The sequence below is a fragment of the Danio aesculapii genome, chromosome 1 (assembly GCF_903798145.1).
Source record: "Danio aesculapii chromosome 1, fDanAes4.1, whole genome shotgun sequence".
Lineage (NCBI taxonomy): Eukaryota > Metazoa > Chordata > Actinopteri > Cypriniformes > Danionidae > Danio > Danio aesculapii.
The window spans coordinates 29,938,235-29,962,795 of NC_079435.1; the positions used below are offsets into that span (position 1 = coordinate 29,938,235).

The following is a 24,561-nucleotide window of genomic DNA, read 5'->3' on the forward strand; positions in this document are numbered from 1 at the left end:
CATTTGTATGTTTTAAGTCTTGTGATTTAGAGGTTAAAGAGCTTAAAAGCACTAGAAATTCTAACATTTGTAGATTACCATAATTATTTTTTTATTATTGTTTGTACGATAAAGACTAATACAATTTAAATGAATTTTATTGTTGAAGTTGTGTATATGAATACTATGCGACTTCTCGGAAAATCAGAAAAGCACTGTTTATTTCATTTGCATCTTTGTTCTTTTGTATTCTACTATGCTTGTAATTTGATTGTGTTATGAAGAAAGATCCTAATCAAATGAAAATTATGAATTCTTAAAAAAAAAGCTATTCAAGTCATCTGGTGAAATTGTGATGTATCCAAAATATATTGCAGGAAGACAAAATATCGCAATATTAATTGTTTTCCAATATTGTGCAGGCCTTAGAGATTGTGAATTAGGGTTGCATAATATATTGTTTCAGCATCGATATCGCAATGAGTGCATCTGCAATACTCACATCACAAAGATATGCAATGTTGAGTTGACTTTGCCGTGTACATTTACATATACAAAACCATAATGCATGCACTGTTTATTTCACTTTTTAGTTTGTTTATTACATGTTATGCAAGATTCACTCCCCTACAGAATCATCCCAGTCAATCAAAATTAATACATTCGGTAACGCTTCAGGGACCAATTCTCACAATTAACTAGTTGCTTATTAGCATGCATGTTATTGAGATATTGGCTGCTTATTTGTACTTATAAAGCACAAGTTCTGTATTATCTTATTCTACATCCCTAATCCTACCAAATTGTTATAATCATCAGCAGTGTTGCTCTTGCAGCCTACTGACAACACTTGCATTCAACTGCACTACAAAACCCATCATGTACTTCACTCACACACCTGGCCTAGATCCCCCATGATTGCAAACAGATACAGCTGAAGCTGTTCAGGACTAATTATACAGACTATTTATACACCTCTCAAACACACACATTGCTGAGTCTTGTAAGCTGTCTAGTGAACATTATGACGTGTTTTGCCTTGCCTTGCTGTGTACCGATATTTGCTTTGTTTGTTTGTTTGTTTTATGTTGTTTGCCTGTATGTTACCGTTTGCCCCTGATTGTGACCATTGTCTGCCTGACCATTCTCTGTGTAATAAATCCTGCGTTTGGATCCGCAACTCCATTGTCTCCGTTGCCTTCCATGACACCAATAACTAAACTATTACCTTAACAACTATTAATAAGGAGCAAATTAGTTTATTGAAGCAAATGATTTGCAAAGAGCGAGAACTGAACCTTAAAATAAAGTGAGACCAAAAATTATTTCCACTCATAACAAAGTAAATCGCAATTTATATCGCAGAAAAACAAAATAAACCATAGATAGACTGCTTCTTTGCATATATTACTCAAAATTTATCTTTATTAAAGTTACAAATACTACAGTTTCATGTGTTCTGAACTGTGGCTCCTAATTAGCTTTAATCCAGACTCAGCAACAGGACTATTGCGTATGCATATACAATTCCTATATCAGTCCTGAAACGATATATTGTGCAGCCATACATACAGTACATGTGTGTATGCATGTTTGTATGTATATGTTGGACCAGTCCTATTTTAGCAGCTGGTATCTAACCCTCTCTTCAACACCTCTCATATGGCTAACACAGGCACGTTCAAACCCTTTAAGCCACAAATTTCTTCTTCTGTATCATCAAATGTTCCTGCTAACTAATTAGATTTTTGAAGTCGTTCCACATCAGTAAACTTGAGGATTTTCTCCCTGTGGGACACTATAGATAATAGTTTAACAAATCTGTTTGTATTTATATGGCTGTAATAGTCAGAATCGATCAGTCAAGCTGTCATCAGATTTTGGTGGCAGTTGTAAAAAGTGGTTTTGTCTGTCTGCAGTGCTTTGGTTGTTGTATCTTAATATGTATGTGTATGGCGGAAGAAGTGTTTAGGGGTTTGGAGGATTTCTGGTCTCCAGGGATCTTATTTTGGAGCTTTGATCTCAGGGAGGTCTTTCCCAATGGGTGGTTATGTGTGTGTTGTGAGTTGTCTGATTTACTATTTCCTGTCATTGGGCGACAGACCGGCGCTCAGTAATTGTACCAGCATTTGTTGTGAGCAGGACTGTGCACCATTCAGAGTTGAACTGAGATGATAATTCAATTGTAGTCCATTTCCTAAATTTCATGTGAGCAAGTAAATATAAACTACTATAATATAAAAGTATCATTAAAAAATGTAATTATTGTATTACCGAAATTATGGTATCAAGTCAATCTTATTACATTAAATATTAGGCCTGTCACGATATCTATTTTTTGTTGTATGATATATTGCACCAAAATATATTGCCATAAATTATATAATTGTCATTTTCAGGCCATTTTAAGCCACTCATTTTATAATGCTTGAAAGACAATATAATATCATCACAATGCACATACGCTCTTCCAAAGAACACATGATATTTTATTCTTAAGAATATTTGATTTATTTATAGTCATTTTAACAAAGGTTAAAAGATTAATATTAGATTAATAAAGGGACTAAGCCGAAAAAGAAAATGAATGTATTTGTATTTTGTATTTTTGTATTTTCACATTTGTATTTTAATTTAACTTAAACTCAAATGCCTGATAATATTATTTGTGTCTATTATGTGTCCTACATTTCAAAGTCTCTTAGTTTAATTTAACATTATCTTAAATTAACTAAAAGAGCAGTTTTTAAAAATATGTCATGAGTTACATATACAGTTGATTGACTGATCTCACTGAGCAAAGCAACAAACTGCATTTTTGCTAATTAAGTTGCCAACACCCAAAGCATGGGTGCTTCTGCAAGATAGTAATCTCAAAACTCAAAGCATTACATGAAAATCTTCTAAATCTTCAAACTAAAGTGAAGATTTAACTCTAAAAAGTCGTTTTATTAACTTTAAACACCTATATTACTTTTATTGTCAACGTTTCCCTTTCTTAATTCAATCCCACGCAAAGCATGCTGGGAACTACAAATCCCCTAACCAGGTAGTTGGACCAACACAATTCCTTCATGTTGTCCCAACACAAAACGCTTAAGTTAACTTAATGGTTGACAAATTTAAGTGGGCTTAACATATAACAAATAAATTGGCCAAAGAAATTACAAGAATTGTGTTGTTTCACTTCATTTTAAACAGGTAGTTTGAACAAGCAGCAGTAATCATTTTTTTTAAGTAACTGATTCATAAACGTGTTATCATGAGTCATATGGTTTGCTTCCTGTAAAACTGTGCAGTCGTTTTATGTTGGTTTAAATATTCATACTTGCCTATTCATTTGATCAGTTTGTTTTTTAGGAAGTTGTGACAGTTTTATAAAGTACAAAAATGAAATGAAATGAAGGCAGCAGGGTGTCGCAGTGGGTAGCGCTCTGGCCTCACTGCAAGAAGGTCGCTGGTTCGAGCCTCGGCTGGGTCAGTTGACACTAAGCTTAAATTAAATTAAATTAAATTAAATTAAATTAAATTAAATTAAATTAAATTAAATTAAATTAAATTAAATTAAATTAAATTATTAAGTATGTTAGATAATTAAGATAATTAAGTTCTTTTGAACTTTCGCTTATTTGAAGAATACTTTTTTCATTTATTTATTTTTTATAATATTTATTTATTTATTTTAAATATAACATGAAGACATCTTATGGAGCTATGTTTTGTGTTTTTATGCCTATTCCAACAAAATATGTTCTATATTAGTAACACTATACAAGCAAATAAAATCAATCAATCAGTCAATTATCCGTTTAAGCGAGGTCGATTTTCGGTCATTCAACGGATCATTCCCTTCCACACAGTTCTATTAATCATCGCTTCTTTGAGTTTGCGCATACTCATGTTGGTATCAGATTTGACAGTATCGAGCCAACAAGTTTTTTGGCGTCCTTTCCTCCTACTTCCACTGACCATTCCCAGCATGACTACCTTCACGAGTGAATTGCTACGCGTGACATGGCCAAAATAGGATCATTTATGTTTGGTAATCTTGGCTTTTCCCAGTGAGGGGTTGCAGTTAGAAGGGCATCCGCTGCGTAAAACAGATGCTAGATAAGTTGGCAGTTTATTCCGTTGTGGTGACTCCAGATTAATAAAGTGACTAAGATGAAAAGAAAATGAATGAATGACTAATCTTGGCTTCACATGTTATTTAAAATCAAATAAATTTTTAATAAGTATAGTTAGTTTAAAATACTGGTGCATTCAAATATGCTTGGTTGCAAAACCTACTGAAATTCTCCTATTGTGCAACTTTATTTGAATCCCAATATCTTTTGCTGTTTATTCAATTCAATTCACAAGCTTGTTTGCAGGGTGTGGCAAATTCAGTTCAGATTCCTCATGAATGAACGTCAAACTCTACAGTACATTTTGCCCAGCCCTACTGATGAGTCCGTCACAGCAACTTGATGTAAAATGTACAAAATATGAGAAAATCACATATTTATTCGAATAATAGCATCTGTTTAAATCCATTCTTAAATACTTATTCTAATTTACATAAGCCATTATAGTAACACAATATTTAAAGCCAATTTATAGCCACTTCCTTGTTACTTGTGTTTTTTGACGCCTATCTAAAGTATGTAATTTTCTAGGAATTAATTAATCGTTCTCTCTCTCTCTCGCTCTCTCTCTCTCTCTCTCTCTCTCTCTCTCTCTCTCTCTCTCTCTCTCTCCCTCTCTCTCTCATTTTTCTATAGGGCTGTTGACATGTTGACAGGCCACAGTTTTGGGAATCACTCCTAATTTTAAACCCAGAGATTGGTCCTGAATGTCGTTTTTTTGTAAAGACAAAGAAACCATTTTTCATGCTTTTGTTAAATGTGTTAGGCTGGGTCCCTTGTTTATGCTGTTGGAAAGTGTTTTCACAAGTTGTTGTGAGTTTTTTCTCTTGGAAATGTTTATCCTTGGTTCTATGTAAAGAAAAAAAGATTTCTTGGTCAATTGTTAAATTTTGTAACAGGACAGGCTAAATGGGCTCTTTATATGAGCAGAAGAAGGAAAATTGAACACAACGTAGAGCATAATGTAGTGGTTGTATTTTTAGTATAGTACAGGCAAGGGTTTTGACTGATTTTAACTATGAGCACATGGATGATTTGGACACTTTTGAAAACATTTGGTGCTGTAACAGGGCCTTGTGCTGTATGGATGAGAAGAAGTTTTACTTTGTGAAGTTTCACAAACTAATTTCGAGAGGAACACGTGATATGATTGACCGCAGCTGGTCTCTCATCTAGAATCATTAGTTAGCCAGTCAGATTAATCCAAACTCACTATAAGTAGCCCAGCTAAAATTACCGCACATCCACCCCATCTCCCCCTTACTTCCTTTACCACAGGGAGCTCTCGAGAACTACCTGATCTCGTACTCCCCTTACATGCTCAATCGACTAGGCGGGAGCCCTGTGCTCAATTATCTCCGAGCGCAGGGTTCTCTCCTGGGACAGCATGCCAAACCTGCTATCATTTGTCAAACAATATCTAAGTGTGAACTCTTAAATTACTTTTATTTGAAATGCATACGGTCTTAAACAACTTGAAATGAATTATTTATAGTATTGTGTTGGTTTTAATGTAAAAAAGTTTTGTAAAATTCAAATTCTCTCTCTCTCTCTCTCTCTCTTTCTCTCATTCTCCTCTAGGGCTGTTGACAAGTTGACAGGCCACAGTTTTTGAGAATCACTCCTTCAGTGTGTCGTACATACTGGACAAAGAGGCAGGAAGGGACGGGGCTGGAAGACCCCAGGTCCCGCGAGGGGCATCTAAAATGGTGACAGGAAGTCAGGAGCAGGAGTTTGGTCAACCAGGGGCCATGGGAGGCCCCCAGGGGCCCAGGCAGCGTCAGCAAGAACTGCCTCTAAGAATCCTAGTACCTACTCAGTTTGTGGGAGCCATCATTGGTAAAGAGGGGCTCACTATAAAGAACATTACAAAGCAAACACAGTCCAAGTAAGAAGTCTTGATGTTTTGAATCAGTTTATTTAATTTGTTCATTAAATATTTTAATATTGATCATGTATCATAGTTTATTGCATAGGTCTCAAACTCATTTCCTAGAGGGCTGCAGCTCTGCACAGTTTTGCTCCAACCTTCATCAAACACAGATGATCCAACGAATAAAGTTGTTCAAAAGAGTCTTGAACACCTTGATTAGTTGGATCAGCTGTGTTTGATTAGGGTTGGATCTAAACTGTGCAGAGCTGCAGCCCTCCATGAATTGAGTTTGAGACCTATGGTTTAATGACTGGATACATTTTACATTTATACTTGATACATTTAAAGTCTGTTAAAAGGCTGATATTTTTTCTGTTTGATTTAAAATAGAGTAGGAATCAGCACTTGAGCTCATTCATTCAATAAACCGCCAACTATTCCGCCATATGTTTTACACAGCGGATGCCCTTCCAGCCGCAATCCAGTACTACGAAACACACATACGCACTCATTCACACATGCACTCATACACTAAGGCCAATTTAGTTTATTTAATTCACCTATACTGCATGTACTTTGGACTGTGGGGGAAACCGGAGCACCCGGAAGAAACCCATATGAACACTGAAAAAACATGCAAACTCCACACAGAAATGCCAAATGGCCCCGCCAGGACTCAAACCAGTGACCTTCTTGCTGTGAAGTGACAGTGCTATACCACTGAGCTACCGTACCTCCCACTTGAGCTCATATTACAGTATCTTTATTTAACTATTTTTTACTAGTTAAATTATTGCACTGTAAGACTTAAATATTCTGACTATTTCAAGAATATTTAGTGTCACAAACCTAATAGTATAAAACTTGTAACTTGTATAAAAGCATAGGTACGATGTGCATGACGGCCCATACATTCAAATAATCTAATCTTTTTTGTATTAGATGCAGAATGCATGATTGCCAGTGTACAGAAATTTAGCAAATTAGTGAATACACTGTTGGTTACATGCACAAAAAAAATGAATAGGGTGTTATACATCATTTGGAAGCATCATAGATTGTATTTATACTGCATATTGTTTAACCAGTGGAATATAATAATCATATTTGTTGTGCAAACTTCGGCAAATATTTGCATTTAAGAACTGGTACAAATGTTAGGCAATGTTTAGTCTTAGCTTATCCATGTGTGCACTATACAGTATGTAACACAAAGGAATGGAAAGAAATTACCTCTAGGGGTCTTTGGGACCTGTTTCACCTGTTTAACGACTTCATTTTCCTAACAATGCTGCTTCACATCTTAATGAAAAATGTTAAAAAGTACAGGAATTTCATGTGGGTGCTAATTGTATAGCATGGTATTATGTAATGTTTCCTGACACCTAACTCTGCTGTCACGTTATGCTTAAAAATGTGGTGTCATTCTTTCCTCTATCTCAGGGTAGATATCCATCGTAAGGAGAATGCCGGGGCAACTGAGAAGGCCATCACTATCCACTCATCTAAAGAGGGCTGTTCACAAGCCTGCAGGATGATTTTGGAAATCATGGAAAAAGAGGCCAATGACACTAAGATGTCAGTATTTTTTACACTTTACAAATATATTGCCTGTTAGTTTACTCACACTTGTAGACTATCCAAAATATAGCAGAATTTTTTTTGTACAACACTGGGGAAGAATTTTAGCTAAATTGATGCTCCAAATAATGTTGTAAATTTTGCTGTATGAATAGACTGATTTCACTTCAGTATATGAGTATTAATTGTGTGTTCCCTGAAGAGTCTAACATTTTAGACTCTTAAAGTGCCATTGACTTCCATTTTATAAATTACAAATGGCCATTATTTCAGATTTTGGATTTTTTTTTAAACTGTTGTACTGAAGGAAAACATAACTTACATCTCGAATGACATCAGGAGAGGTGTGCAATATGATGCTTTTTGACTGTGGCTGAAATAATTGTCTCCACAATCTGCTTTTGAAGAAATATTGTATTGTGCTACAGTGCCTGAAATATCTGTTGCTAGCACCCTCTGTCTTAAACTGTAAAAGGCAACATACGTTCACACATATTGTCTCACATATAGTACATTTATTCTTAATGACAAAAATATTTTAATTTCATGTGCTGTAAGACCCTGCGTGACAATATGTGCAGGTCTTAAAGTGACAGCAGACTAATAGACTGAACATGCTGCCACTTGTCATTAAAAGATAATTTGCCTCAAAAATTGTAATTCTGTCAATTTTTGCTCACTCTGATTATGTTCAAACGTTGTTATAATTTATTTCTTGTGCTGAACACAAAGGTAGATAAAGAATGTAGGTGATCAAATAGTGAGTGAGGACAAGCAACTGTTGGGTTGCCCACATTCTTCAAAATCACTTGTGTTTTACAGGACAAAGGATCTCATTCAGGTTTAAAACCACTTCAGAGTAATTAAATATTGACAGAATTTGAATTTTGGGACATCTATCTGTTTAATATTAATAAAACAACAAAATAATTATTTTGATATTTGTTCATTCATTTTCTTAAACACTGCTTCTAACTACACTTACTGTAACTTTAAAAATAAAAAAAAATTGTTTAGTGGTATTGTGTGAAATTTGTAATGTGAATCTTTGTTCCTTGTTTTATCTTTGTAATACTTACCATTCTTTTTTTATTTAATATTTTATTGCCTTGTAATGTTTTATTTTTAAAATAAGAAATTAAATTGGCTACACTGCTCTGACAATTTGCAGATTAATAAAACCAACATCACAAATCACAAAATTGTGAATCATGATTTTCCTCGATTTTTTTCCATATAGTCTACCTTTGAATATACTAATAGCAGTTATCCTTATAAAATCATGTGCTTATGTGCAAGATCATCAACCTCATGTTGTTTTAAGTTAAGTGCACATTTTTCTCAGTGTTGAGGAGGTTCCTCTGAAGATCTTGGCTCACAACAGTCTTGTTGGGAGACTCATAGGGAAAGAGGGCAGGAACCTGAAAAAGATAGAGCAAGATACAGGGACCAAGATCACCATCTCTGCGTAAGTGTGATATACATCAAATAATGGTGCTAAGATTGTTTAAAAAATGTTGCTAAATTTATTGAATGTTCACCTCAAGTGATAATGGTTATTTCCTTCATTTGTTGCAGATTACAAGACCTGACTGTTTATAACCAGGAACGTACCATCACGGTGAGAGGAGGGGTGGATGAGTGCTGTAAAGCAGAAGTGGAGATCATGAAGAAACTAAGAGAAGCCCATGAGAATGATGTGGCTTCAGTTAATGTGCGTATATCATACCTTTAGAGGTCAACTTGCATCTTCATTTTGAACAAAATGCTATGTGCAAAAGCACAGAAAAATTTGCAGTTTACAAAAGTAAACTTGTGTAAATTGCTTCATTATATGATGAACAGATGTAATTGTGTGTTTTTTTCACATTTAAACATAGATCAGTGAACAAGCTCAAACATATACCCACATGACATGTGAGAACAAGTGTCATTGGTTCTTTTGGAAGTTACCCCCACAGTCCAAAGGCAATGTAGCACTGGGCATCTGCTGAGTAAAACATGGCAGAGTAATTGGTGGTTCATTCTGCTGTGTCGACCCCTGATAAATAACTTATTAATGAATAAGTTAAGGAAATAGGGAAAGTGAGTGAGTTAGAGCTGATTTGTGCATCTCTTATGAACAATATACAACAATTTATTTATAAAACAAAGTTTGGCTTTACGGCAACGCGGTGGCCCAGTAGGTACTGCTGTCGCCTCACAGCAAGAAGGTCGCTGGTTTGGGCCTTGGCTGGGTCAGTTGGCGCTTCTGTGTGGAGTTTGCATGTTCTCCCTGTGTTTGCGTGGGTTTCCTCCAGGTGCTCCGGTTTCCCCCACAGTCCAAAGACATGCGGTACAGGTAAATTGGGTAGGCTAAATTGTAATAGTGTATGAGTGTGAATGAGTGTGTATGGATGTTTCCCAGAGATGGGTTGTGGCTGGAAGGGCATCCGCTGCGTAAAACATATGCTGGATAAGTTGGCGGGTCATTCCGCTGTGGCAACCCCAATAAAATTAATGATGATGATAATGCACATTTTATTAAAAGAAACACAGAGTTTGCCAATATAGTTCACCAAATTCATCTATAGTGCATGTCTTTGGACTGTGGGGCAGAGCACCCGGAGGAAACTTACACCAACACGGGGAGAACATGCAAACTCCACACAGAGATGCCAATGGGCTCAGCTGGGACTCGAATCAGCGACCTTCTTGCTGTGAGGCGACAGTGGTAACCACTGAGCCACTGTGCCGCATTCCCCAGTGTTAAATTTATTAACAAAAACAATGACAAAAATATTAATTGACAACCTATTTTTCCAAGACTAAGACAAGACAAAGACTGCACAACATGGATATTATTAGATACTAATCGTGATCACAATTAATATGCAACTTCGTTGCCGAAAAAGGGCACAACTTAAATTTAAATCATTTTATTTGCAACTGTCTGTCGAACATAACTCATGGTGATCGACTGAAAGGGAATATGAATCATTCTTATAATAAACATCCAGAGGCCACCTGTGCAGTTGCCACTTTGTAACAAAATAAACAACAAAAATATGCAGATGAGAGAGCAGTAGTTAACACTAAAACTACAGAGGCAGTGATTTTGACCATTTTTAAAGTTTGTAATTTAATAACTTCCATCTACTTATAGTAATCTGACTTTTCTTAAATGTATGTATATGTAATTCTAGCATTGTTATTTTATTAAAATTACAAAACACAAAAAATTAGTTTTGAGTATTTCTACCTTGAATGATCAAGGTAGACCATTTGCTTTCAGATTTCAGCATCTGCATTTGCCTTTGAATATGCATAGCTCTGTTGCCAAGGTAACTCTGTGCCATTTGTTAACAAAAGTTAAAAACATAACTTTACTTCAGACATGAAAAAAAAAAATTCCACTGCCGTCAAAAACGTTGCACTTCTGTTTGGCAGACAAAGTGAAGTACATATCTTTGGGACGGTCTAGTATCTTGTTCACAATTATTAGCTATATTACAAAAATATAGCATTTTATGGTATTGGCTTCATAAAGACAACAGACATTCATTCATTTATTCATTTTCTTCAAGGCTTAGTCCCTTTATTAATCAGGTGTCACCACAGTGGAATGAACCGCCTACTTATCCAGTATTTAATTTACACAGCAGATGCCCTTCCAGCTGCAACCCAACACTGGGAAACACCCATACATTCTTGCATTCACACACATACAGTACGGTCAATATGGCTTATTCAATTCACCTATAACGCATGTCTTTGGACTGTGGGGGAAACCGGAGCACCCAGAGGAAACCCATGGGGAGAACATGCAAACTCCACACAGAAATACCAACTGACCCTGCAGGGGCTCAAACCAGCGACCTTCTTTCTGTGAGGTGATCATGCTACTCACTGTGCCACTGTGACGCCCAAGACATTCAAAACTTAATTCTAAAATCCTAAAGAAGCTTCAAATGTAAATATATGACAAAAATTTTATTTGGTACAGTCTTAAATGAACAGTCAGAATCACGGGCGTCGCCAGTAAATGCACAGAGAAGATGTAAGCAAGAACAGGGGGTGGGTTTGGTGCAGCCTAAGTTGCCAGGACCCTATGAACTCTGTCACCCTTTTCCGCCACTTACTACACCCCTGGTCAGAATAACCACTATGGCATTACAGTAGTTTTAGAATTTCGGTAGTTTCAGGGTTACGAAAGCATCTAATTGTATCGATGTTCATGTGTTTTTAGAGATGTATTTATTGATAGCACAGCATGAGCATGTTACTATAGAAATTTACACTTTAGTTACCATTCAATGTTTGCTTTCACAATTGATCCAAATCACGAATTGCAACAAATGTTACAAGGCCTGATAAACATCAGAGACATTAATTTTTAACAGGAACAGGTTTAACAGTGCCAGCGAATGGCTATAATCCTGTTTCTTTAATCCTAGTTAAACAGAACTTGTTTTGCCTGGACAGATAATCCAGCAGAATGTTAATGTGGAAAGGCATTAATTCAGTACAACAGTTCAATCATTTAATTTGCTGATTCAGTAACTGTTTTATTCTCATTCTTTTAATAAACCTGTGAAACTGGGAAAGACTTATTCATTTTAGTCACTCCATTGCATTTGCAGGCTCACTTATACTCTATGATTGACATCTCTCTTTCTATCTGATTTTAGCAGCAGACTAATATGATGGCCGGCCTAAATCTGAGTGCGCTGGGGATCTTCTCCTCTGGCATGTCTGTTCTCCCTCCTGCCTCTGGTCTGCGTGGATCTCTGTCCACCCCTGCAAACTACAGCCCTCTGCTGGTGAGCATCAGCACGTGCAGCCTGGACACAAGCTGCTAAATTGGGACGACTAGATGTGAATGACTGGACAAAAGAATGTTTGCCTATGATGTGTGTAAATTTGCATTCAAACATAAAGGGGACCTATTATGCAAAAATAAGTTTTATAAGGGGTTTAAACACAGTTGTGTGGCAACATTGTGTGAATATAGCCAGCCTCTAATGGTAAGAAATTATAAATTCTATTTTTTATAATCACACTTCCTAAAAATAGTCATGCAAAACGCTTTAATTGACTTTCTCCCTTTGTACATGTAAATGTAAGGGGAAAGTCCCACACATTAGTCACAATTTCTCCCTCATTAGCGTAGACAGCCCTGAGTAAGATGCAGCTTTCTGTCATTAGAGTTTTCACTCTGTACCTGTACTGTACTGCACTGTAATGTCAGTGCATAATCTCCATACCTACCTTTTTCTTAACCGTTTTCACAGTTTCAGTTTTTTACAGAGATAATGTTAGTCCTGTTTTGAACCTGTTGCTTTGGTGATGCATAGGCATTTGTAGCTCCACTCCGTTTTTTTTTTTTTTTTTACAGGGCTTGAGCACAATCTCATTAAAATTAAAGCGACAAAAAAGGCACAATTTGGATCAAAGAGTTTTCAAATTGTTTCTAAAAGTTATAAACAAATATTTGTGTGGTATTGAGCTGAAATTTCTCATATACACTCTGGGGATATCAGAGACTTGTTTTCCATCTTGTAAATGAGGCATAATAGGTCCCCTTTAGGGCGTGAGACTGCAGGTAAATACTGTCAATTTTCAGATTTTAGGCTTTTGGGATTTTCCTAAAGTATTTTCTTTTTTTTTCTTTTTTTTTGGTGTACTGGAAAACATCCACATACACTCACCGGCCACTTTATTAGGTACACCTGTCCAACTGCTCGTTGATAAATTTCTAATCAACCAATCACATAGTAACAACTCAATGCATTTAGTCATGTAGACATGGTCAAGACAATCTACTGCAATTCAATCCGAGCATCAGAATGGGGAAGAAAGTTGATTTAAGTGACTTTGAACATGGCATGATTGTTGGTGCCAGACAGGCTGGTGTGAGAATTTCAGAAACTGCTGATCTACTTGGATTTTCATGCACAACCATCTCTAGGGTTTACAGAGAATGGTCCGAAAAAAAGAAAATATCCATTGAGTGTTAGTTCTGTGGGCGCAAATGCCTGGTTGATGCCAGTGGTCAGAGAAGAATGACCAGACTGGTTCGAGCTGATAGAAAGGTAACAGTGAGGCTACAATTTGCACAGGCTCACCAAAAATGGACAACAGAAGATTGTAAAAATGTTGTCTGGTCTGATGAGTCTCGATTTCTGCTGCTACAAATGGTAGGTTTAACAACTTGAAAGCATGGATCCATTCTGCCTTGTCTGCCTTGACAAACCTGCAGCAACTGTGTGATGCTATCATGTCAATATTTCCAGTACCTTGTTGAATCTATGCCACGAAGGCAGTTCTGAAGGCAACCCTCTACTAGTAAGGTGTACCTAATAAAGTAGTGGTGAATGTAGACTATTATTATTTTTTTTTTTTCACATTTAACATTTTTGTATTTATATATTTTTTAATTGTGTGTATATTTCCATAATTATACATATTTAACATAAAAGTCTTTTAAAATTATTTTTATATTTTTTATTTGCACTGAGCTACAATTTCCTCTTCAGCAGTAAACCAAACTTTCAATTTTATTGACAACTACATTCTGAAAATTTTTAGAGAGGGATATGTTCATACATAATTTATCTGATTGTTTACATCAATTATTGTGAATAAGTATTTATGGATGTTAGCAGTATTTTAATAAATTATGGAGTGACAAATAGAAATACTTAAATTTCCTTCTGATAAAATAGTTTCACTCTAATTTGTAAAAAACAAGAACCTTGAGTCTTCAAAAACAATCATCCTTACCATCTGCAGTGTCTTGCCTTAATTATTTATCTGTTTGATTTTAAATGCATTTTATATTTTCACATTTAGCTCACCAAATCATATGTGTGTATGTTTGCCATCACAGGGACCCTCAATTATGGGAGGTCTATATGGGGTTCCCTCTTCTGGAGCTTTATCTCTTCAGCAAGCAGTGAGTACTTGTTATTATGTCATTTCATTTTATACTCTGCATGTAACTGTTTATTGTTACAATCTCATGCTCAAGTAAAGCATTTCAAATTGATGCATGTTACTTAAAAGGGATAGTTCACCCAAAAAAGAAATTCTGTAACCATTTACTTTCCTTGTTTCAAACTTTTGAGTTTCTTTCTTCTGTTAAACACAAATTGAAGGAAGCTAGAAACCTGTAACTATTGACTTCCATAGTACAGTATTTGTTTTTCCCTACAGTGGAAGTCAATGGTTACAGGTTTCTAGCTTTCTTCAAAATATCTCTTTTTGTGTTTAACAGAAGAAACTCAAAGGTTTGAAAGAACTACATGGTGAGTGAATAGTGAGTAAAGTTAAATTTGGGTCAACTATCCCTTTCGTGTTTATAAAAAAAAAAAAACCACACTGCTTTTAATTTTATACATTTCATTATATTTAAATATTAAGTGTTACAATAAAATGGTAATATTAAAAATGAACATTTATTGCTAAAAAGGTAAAATTTTTAAGATTAGAGATCATTAATGAACACTACTTATTAGCATTTATTTATACGTGCATATTTCTATGTAATGTTGAAGAACAAGGGTGCTGGACAACAGGGTTGAGGATCCACGTGCAATACTTGATTCAGAGAATGGTCATGCAGGCAATGGTCAACACTGGAGCAAAACAGAAGCATACAGGCAATCCAAAGCCATAGTCTAAACAAGCAAATAGTAAGGCTAAGCAGCGAGGAATCAAGACATCGAAAACAGGGCAAAGATCGATACACTGAAAGACTAGACTGGATAAATGATTATAAACCTTACCGGAGATAAAAACTAACAAGACTCAGCAACGTGTGCATGTGTGTTTGAGAGGTCTATAAATTGTCTGTGTAATTAGCTGAACTAATTTCCTGAACAGCTTCAGCTGTGTGTTAGCAATCATGGGGGATCTAGATCAGGTGAGTGAGGGAAGTTGCATGATGGCATTTTTAGTTCATTAAAGTGGCAGAATTGTAGCTCTTTAGAGATTTGCACAGGCTGTCATCGCAGGAGACCGTGAAAAATATATTGTAATGATGGCATTTTTTTTTTTCATATTTTAAGTTCTGTAAACAACATATTACACATTTTACATATTACGAATTACACATTTACACAGTGTTATATACAATATATAATGCAAACTAATGTGCTTTATAAAAATATTTTATGTTAATGTATTGTGAATAAGTATAAAAATTTTGATTTATTTTATTAATCTTTTTATTAACAAATAAATAAATAAATAAATAAATAAAAATATATAAAAGCATGTTAATTCACAATTGTTACCTAATTTCAGCACATTTTTAAAAAATATTTTAATTATTAATTCTTTACCTTTTTACTTTATGATCCATGGGGGATAAACAACAATTCTTGTGTCTATTTTCAATGTATTTATTACTGTGCATTCAGTTTTTGCATTCAGGATTTTTTTAAACCTGAAGATATAATGTTTATGTGTGTATTGAGTCAAACTATGTAGAGTGTTAAGATTTTGGGGCCTTTTATGTTGATTCTTTAATTCAGTCAATTTTCACATTCCCACCTGAATCTGTTCAAGTTCAAGTGAAGTGAAATTCTGTTTATTATTATTTTTTAATCACTCTCTCTTGCTTTTGTCAACATATCTAAGTAAGGTAATGCTGTAAAGTTGATTTGCAGCTATTTTATAAAGCGCTGTATAAATAGATGTATCTTGGCAAGTAAGATTACTTTCTTTTTGTCTGTTTGTGTGTGTGTGTCAGGGTGGTGAACAGGAAGTGGTTTATCTCTTCATCCCCACTCCGGCAGTTGGAGCTCTCATTGGGAAAAAAGGGCAGCACATTAAAGAGCTGGCACACTTCGCTGGAGCCTCAATAAAAGTGAGACACTTACAGACACACGCTGATTCCCACTGCAGTTCACTTCAGTCTCAGTGCCAACATTAACCAGCTTTAAATTGGGCTTGAATGAGAGAATGAATTGGAGCAGATTGTGTCTCAAGGCTTGTTATTTAGTTTAGTTTTTCCCTGAAGTGTAGTGTCACTTGATGGAACTGGCATTTAGTCAATGGTGGTGGTTTTGTCTAAATAAGGCGTGCCCAAACTTTACCTTATGTAGAGCAAAAAAAAAAATCATAATTGAGGGCTGTGGGCCGAAGGTAAATATATTAAATTGCCATGGGTAAATTCCAATTTTTTTAAATAAAATGTAAAAATAAATAGAAAGCATTACTTTAATCGCATTAGGCTAACTAATAATTTCATAATTAACTTATTACAATGAAAACAAACAATTCCATTTATAACACAATGGAGTTCAATGCCATTTAAATAAAAAACATGTAAGCTGTTTGGACAAAACAGTGTGTAGGTATTGTGTGTCCACAGTCATATTGGTGTGATATAAACACAATAAGTCTCTTTTTTATAAAATTTCCTGATGTTAAAATAGGACCTTAATTCCAGTGATCTTGAGGTCCACCACATTTGACATACGGTTTTCCCTGCCCACCGAATTGATTGACAGGCGCCATGTTTCTAGAATACACATGTCCACAGAATATTTTTTCTCGCAAATAAACTGGGATTAAAATATTTGTTACAACGTTCTGTGATTTTTTTTTTTTTTTTTTTTTTTAATAAGTTTAAAGTGTTTTAAAAGCAGTGTACTGCAAATGGCATTTGTGTGAGACTCATCATTTCAGAAAGGATTGAATAAACTACACTACAAATACATCAAATAAACTTACTTGGTTTTTTTGATTATTGAGCTGTATTTCAGCTTTATCCGAGTCTGTGGTCTGTGTCTATCACTGACTGCTTTTCATCTGATGTAATGCAGGGGACATGTGCATGGGAAGCTCATTTGCATTTAAAGCCACAGGCTACAAAAACAGCTACAATGCACTGGCCAGATTCTGAAGCCTATAGTAAATTATCCGATGGGTATTTTGAGCTGAAACTTTACAGACACTGGAGACACCAAAGGCTTATCTTGCATCTTGTAAAAGGGGTCAAATATGTGCGATTTAAGTTAAATTGGAAATGACAGTCTCTATTAAAGGCATTCCTCTGACCCTCCCCGTCATTTTTCCTCTCTTCTCAGATGGGATAATGGGCCCACTTTCATCCGTGGGCCCTAGTTTGGGAGTCTCTGAACTAAATTATGATTTGCTAGTGTGTTAGTTGTAGATCTGAAATATAGAGTATACAGTGGTCTCTCGTTATTCGCGGGAAATACATTATACAAAATAACCCGCAATAGGCGCAATCAGTGAAGTAGTGAGCTTAATATTTTTTTACAATTATTATAGATGTTTTAAGGCTGTAAAACCCTCACTACAAGGCATTAACATTTTCACACTTTTCTCTCTTGTTTGAACACTCGAAGTTTAAACCTTAAAAAAATAAGCCAAGTATTATAGAATGAAACCAAAGATCAAAACCATTTGATCTTCATTTATTTATAACTTCTACCTTCCTTTAGCATGTCCAGAAGTTCAACTTTTTGTGAAATGGTTAGCATCTTCCTCAGCAATTTGGGTGTTACAGGTGCAGGTGCCTTTGAAGGTGCAGAATGTTTCGTCGACATTGTGGGGAGAAAACTTGCAAACATACAGTCCAGCACTTCAGAGTCACACTGCTAGAGATCAAAGATTTATGTAAATTTGGCAATCTGAATGCATTCTGAACTGTACAGGAGACCCAGCACGGAGGAGATTAATTGACACTGGTCTACAGCGAGTCAGGACACAGAACACAATGCGCTAATCAGGACGCAGAGCACAATGCGCTGTAGAAAAAAAGCATGTCAAATTGCATGAAAAAAATCGGCAAAACTGCAAGGCCGCGAAAAATTAACTGCATTATATGGAGGGACCACTGTACAATCTGAAACAATTTAAAATATAGATTATATGGGTAATCTTTATTATTATATTATAAATTATAATATAAATTTGAATGGGGAAAAATGACATGCATAAAAATACATTGCTAAATAATATAGTTTATCTTTTAATTTTTTTTAAATTATTATTGTTAACAAAACATACAGACTGAAAAAACAATATAATAAAATATGTCAATTCAACTACCCCCACCCCTCCCCTGCAGTCTCTTTAAACTAGGGTGTCCAATGAATAGAAGTTTACAGAAAAACAAAAACAAAGTACAGTATCAAGTATCAATTATACAAAATAAGGCAATCATTTTGAATCCTGATCATTGTTTTGGGCAATAAACATGGAGATTTTGTCAGCAGCTGAAGTCCAGTTCTTTAATGTACACATTTGTACCAAGTTCACTCAAGCTGGACAAGTACCACGTGTACAAGTGTACCAACCACTTGTATGTGTCCAAATTATGTGGAGGCAGCCAATGTTGAGCTTGTAGTTTGTTTGTTTTTTTGCAGAAGTTAAGCCAACCAGCCAAACAGCTTTTTGTAGCTTGGTAAGATTCAACATAGAATCATTGCTCAGTAATAGAATGGAAGGATGCACCGGTACAGGATATTCAATAATTTCATATAAGATAACACAGACCGCATTCCAAAAGTTTATTACTTTTCTTCATTCCCACAGTTTATCTTTTTGTGGTACACTCATAAAAATATCAGCCAGACTTTTAAAAATCTGATCCTCTAGCGTGCGATAAAACATGCCAAATTGAATTCTGTGGCATTTAGCAGTTACTAGAGTAGAGGATTAAAAAAATGAAATACTTTTTGGAAAATGATTCATATTTGTATCATGCAGAGAGGAAATGGGTAAAGTGGTTCTAGACAATCAGTTGCAATTAGATGATTGGACGCAATGATACAACACATCATTTAAAGGCTACACTCAAAATGCTGCAGAGCCCAGCTGAAATATAGAAGTACAGTAGTTGAGGTTCTTTTTTTTTAAGCTGCCTAAATAGCGAAATGAAGTCTGAATAGAAAATAAACCTGTGTTTTGTGTTTCTTTAGATTGCTGCACCAGAGAGCCCTGATGAACCCGAGAGGATGGTCATCATCACTGGACCACCAGAGGCTCAGTTCAAGGTAAAAAATGCTATTTGATTGCTTACGGTCTCATTCCATTAGGCATGACTGTTTCACATCCATCTGTATATTTGTCCTTCATTTATCTTGTGTGTATATGTTTGTGGTTGTAGGCACAGGGGAGGATATATGGAAAGCTGAAAGAAGAGAATTTTTTCACAGCTAAAGAAGAGGTGAAGTTGGAGGCGCATATAAAGGTGCCATCAACTGCTGCAGGACGAGTCATTGGAAAGGGTGGGAAAACGGTAGGTGTGCTTTTTTTGTGTTTTAACTTGACAGTACCTTACACCTTTTGTCGTCAAGGGACCGAACATCTTTTTATTTTTAAGGAAAGTAATGTAAAATACAGTGGTCAGCATATATGAGTACACCCCTTTGCTAATCTCTCATTAATACTTTCCATAATAAGCTTTACAATATTATATTTGTGCATATACATAAGATTAGTCAGTACTGAAGCCAAATCTGTAATGATCTGAGTGGGGATCGAACCCGGGTCTACGGTGTGGTTAGCAGTAGTTCTAACTACATGAGCCAAGTCAGCAACTGGTGGCCCAAGAGCAGAGGAGAAACAAAGTTAGACCACAACGTATGAGTTCCAAAAAAAAAAAAATAGTCTTTACTGAAGAGCGCTTTACAAAAAGGAGAGACAATATATCTCTCTACAGCCAGGGTTGACAAAGTACAACAAAAATAGGAAAGCCGAGCTTCCTAAAATACATAATAAATAAAATAGACACGAGGGTCTCAGAACAATCAAACAGGAATATAGCAAGCAAACAGACTTGAGAATAGCTTAACTGGACTCTGGACGAGGCAGCAAGAGATAGAGTTCAGGACTGAACACAGAGCATGATAAGAAGTGGTCTTATATAGAGCAAAGATCAGGTGGTGGTGATTAGGTTGATTACAGGGGAGTTTGGAGGAACAAGAGTCACTACCGCCATCTAATGTGGAGGAGAATAGGGCAATATCTGCGCCCCCTGGTGGGTTGGAGGACGTGATAAAGTGCTGAGATATTACAAAATCTGGTGCTAATCTAACAAAATAACTTGTTATTTTGGTTCAAAAATTAGTAGCCCAAATTTACATGTTGGGGAAAAATAGTAAATAACATTTTCAAAAATAGCAAAAATCAAGAGAAGCCAAAAATATAGACAATTTTGTTGAAATGTTGTAGTTTGTCATTTTTATTTGCAATATTTTGCATAAATTTAAATGTATTATCTTTGTATTATATTTACATATTTATATTTTTAAAGATATTCTGTGACTAAAATATTATTTAAATAAATAAATCTGTTTAATAAATCTGTTTTGTTCAAATGCACTAAGAAATGGATAAAAATATTCATTTTCAAAATAGGATGTACTCAATTATGCTGAGCACTGTATGTGTTTTTTAAGAGTAAGATTGCAACTTAAAAGTAACTGTACCAACACCGATCATTGAATAATATTGTGTGTTAAGAAACAGTTAAACATACACACAGAGTAGGCATTAAAGTAATAAAAATGACAAGAATGAAAATTCTGCCATTATTTACTCATCCTCCACTTGTTTATAAGTACATGAATATATGCTGAAGAATGTTTTAAAACTGCAGCCATTGACCATTCTAATTTTTGTTCCTACTATGGATGTCAGTGGCTGTTATTTCCAACATTCTTCAGAATATCTTGCTTTGCTCAGAAAGAAAATTCGTAAAAGTTTAGAACCACTTGAGTATTAGTAAAAGGTGAGTAAATGTATGTTTTGGTTGAATTATCCTTTTAAGTAATTTATAAATATCAGTAGTCACTGTTAGACAGCATTATAACCTGTTAAAAATACATTTAGCCAAACGGGTTAAACAGGTGTAAACAGAGTGTGTGTGTTTGACCTCTGACCTCTTCCCACCCACAGGTCAATGAGCTGCAGAATCTCACCAGCGCCGAGGTCATTGTACCACGGGACCAGACACCAGATGAAAACGATGATGTATTTGTCAAGATAATTGGACATTTCTTTGCCAGTCAGGTATGGTTTTGTCATTCTCCCAGGTTAGGGTTATGGTAAGGTCAAACAATGTTAAAATCATGAAGACATCATTACAATAAATCAAATCAAAATTAATAAATCAAAGTTAGGTTCATTCCAAGGTTTATGATTACGCAATGCATTTAATTTTGCTTTTATTTACATGCAAACATTGATCTATGCCTAAGGAGTAACCCAAGAAATAAAGGGAAATCATACTAATTGGGAACTTATTACCTTAAACTATTTAAGTGTAAACAACAATATCTAGGAGTACTGAATCTATTACTTTTTTAACTAAATATATTGTAAAAAACAGCTGCAGTAGGAACAACAAATATTATGGAATTCAATTCATTATCCAACATGCTTCAGTATGTCTTCCTTTGTGTAAAACAGAACAAACAAACAAACTCAGAACAGGATTGAAACAAGTGAAGGATATATATAGGCAAGCCCAAAATTATTCTTACCCCTGTCACATTCTGACTTTTATTCAACACGCAATATTTTTTGGACCAGAAATGACACGGGCTTCTCATGATGTACAAAAGCATCATTGTGGGGAAAAAATATATATTTCTTAGCTTTTATTTACCTTTGAACAAAAAGTGACATGTCCAAAATTATTCATAGCCTTGCACAGCCCATGTCCACACATACGTGGGTATTTTCATAATTCATAAAAAAAATCTCTGTCCATATGAGATGCATGTTAAGGTCATGCCGAACCAACAGGGGGGCAATTTTATTTTATTTCGTTGCCACTTTTGTTAGAGAAGTAGTGGTACTTTTGATTCACTTGTAGGACAAATTATTCCACAGGCCACTAGAGACAGGTTTACACTACATTAGCAATGTATAAACATTAGCTGTTGATGTAAATTATGTATTTGCATGTGCCCTCCAGTCACCTTTTGGCTACAATGTGCTTGTTTGCAGACGGCCCAACGCAAGATCAGGGAGATCGTTCAACAAGTCAAACAGCAAGAGCGGAAACACCAGCAAATGCCGCAAACACCTTCTGAACAATCAAATTGATCAGCAGATGCCAGCAAGCAGCAGCTAATGAATGTAGCTCATGCAAGGACAAATCGAAAATAATTAAAAGAAAGAATTAAAGAGAAAGAAAGATTTAAAGAGATAGTCAAAACGAGAATGAGACAGAGCAGGAAGTAGAGAGAAGCTGATAAAGAGGACCAGCAGTTAAAAACAACCAAAGATCTTTAAGCACAAAAACATGTTTTTTTGCGCATGAAAACCCCCAAAAAGTGATGATTAAGAGTGTTGAGAAAGAGATCTTTTTCAAAGAGGTCCTGATAGCTCTTTTTAAGAAAGATCAAGCTGATGTGAAAATATTTGGAGGGGTTGTGCACTGTGATGAGTGCTGGATGTTATGATGGCACACTGCAGGTAAATGTCTACATGTGGATTGTGCCCAAAGTATACTTTGCCATTTATGTGTATGCTAGGGTTTGTATACATTGCGTGTGAGATTTCCTTGGATTTCCTTGGATACCTGACGTACTTTTAATTTTATAATTATTTGCAAGTCTGGCTTGCATAGTTTTCATAGTATAACCAACAAGATAGTCATTATCTTTTAGCACGATCCCCTGACAGCAAGATGGTCGCTGGTTCGCATGTGTGTGAATGAGTGTGTATAGATGTTTCCCAGTGATGGGTTGCAGCTGGAAAGGCATCCGCTGCGTAAAACATATGCTGGATAAGTTGGTTGTTCATTCCACTGTGGTGACCCCTAATTATTAAAGGGACTAAGCCAAAAAGAAAATGAATGAATGAATGTTTAACATCAAACAGTAAGCTTCTACACAATGTATTTTGTAGCTTTAAATTGCACTAGCCCTTCATATTTCAATGGATTTGACTGGCTGTCATTGTTTTATTGTTTATTACCTGTAAAGAAATTGTTCTGAAAGTGATTCCAACAGTATAGTTTTTCTATATCTTTATTGTTGTAGCTGTGGTCTGAATTCTGCGGTTTACATTAGAACGATGTCTTTATTGTAATTTTTCAATTTAGTGCTTGGTGTGTATGGCCCTTTAATAATAATAATAATTCCTTACACCTATATAGTGCTTTTCTAGACACTCAAAGCGCTTTATACATTTTTGGGGGAATCTCCTCAACCACTGTGCAGCATCCACCTGGATGACACGACGGCAGCCATATTGCGCACCACACACCAGCTGATTGGTGTAGAGGAGACAGAGTGATGAAGCCAATTATGGTATGGGGATGGTTAGGAAGCCATGATGAACAGAGGCCAGTGGGCAGATTTGACCTGGATGGACATCCTGAGATTTTTAACGACCACAAAGGGTCAGGACCTCAGTTTAACATTTCATCTGAAAGACGGCGCTCACTGAGCAGTATAGAGGCCACTTCAATTTATTAGGATGCCAGGACCCACACAGACCACAGGTAGGGCACCCCCTTCTGGTCTCACTAACACCACTTCCGGCAGCAACCTAGCTTTCCCATGTGGTCTCCCATCCAGGTACTGACCAGGCGCAGCCCTGCTTAGCTTCAGTGGGTGACCATGTGAAAGTTGCTGAGAGCTAGCTGCCGGCGATCTTTAGATGTCTATTATATTGAAATTCCAAATTTAGCTATTAGCCAAGATGTTTATGTTTGAACTTTTATTATATTTGCTATTTGAGCTTCAGGAATTTGGAAGAAAGCAAAAACAATAGCACGAGTTGAAAAGCCCATGTATAAAGGGATAAAAAGGCATACGTGCAACTATTTTAAAGAAGTACAAAGACATCTATTATGCATTTCTAGTGTCTTGTCTGTTGTATTTACACTATCAAATGGAGAATTGTTTGAGTCTGTTGGTTTGGCTATGTGAGCAAAAACTAATGTACATATGAAAAAAAAAAACAAAGTATACTTTGGGCTTTAGGTCTGCTAATTTATTACATTTTATAATAAATCAC

The 24,561-nt window shown here is 35.6% G+C and overlaps 1 protein-coding gene across 4 annotated transcripts in view; it reads left to right on the forward strand.

Annotated features, from left to right (window-relative positions):
- Nucleotides 1-23,909, forward strand: part of igf2bp2b (insulin-like growth factor 2 mRNA binding protein 2b) — a 62,766-nt gene extending 38,857 nt beyond the window's left edge. For 3 of the 4 annotated variants that reach the window (XM_056458580.1, XM_056458597.1, XM_056458588.1), the window contains 11 exons: nt 5,688-5,994; nt 7,423-7,557; nt 8,906-9,028; nt 9,139-9,274; nt 12,231-12,362; nt 14,432-14,497; nt 16,298-16,414; nt 19,503-19,577; nt 19,691-19,822; nt 21,484-21,597; nt 22,540-23,909. In XM_056458580.1, the coding sequence (XP_056314555.1) occupies nt 5,813-5,994; nt 7,423-7,557; nt 8,906-9,028; nt 9,139-9,274; nt 12,231-12,362; nt 14,432-14,497; nt 16,298-16,414; nt 19,503-19,577; nt 19,691-19,822; nt 21,484-21,597; nt 22,540-22,638 (1,311 nt within the window). In that variant the 5' untranslated portion in view covers nt 5,688-5,812 and the 3' untranslated portion in view covers nt 22,639-23,909. The remainder of the gene's footprint in view (nt 1-5,687; nt 5,995-7,422; nt 7,558-8,905; nt 9,029-9,138; nt 9,275-12,230; nt 12,363-14,431; nt 14,498-16,297; nt 16,415-19,502; nt 19,578-19,690; nt 19,823-21,483; nt 21,598-22,539) is intronic. The other variant, XM_056458600.1, reaches the window with a different exon arrangement.
- Nucleotides 23,910-24,561: the final 652 nt, after the last annotated feature.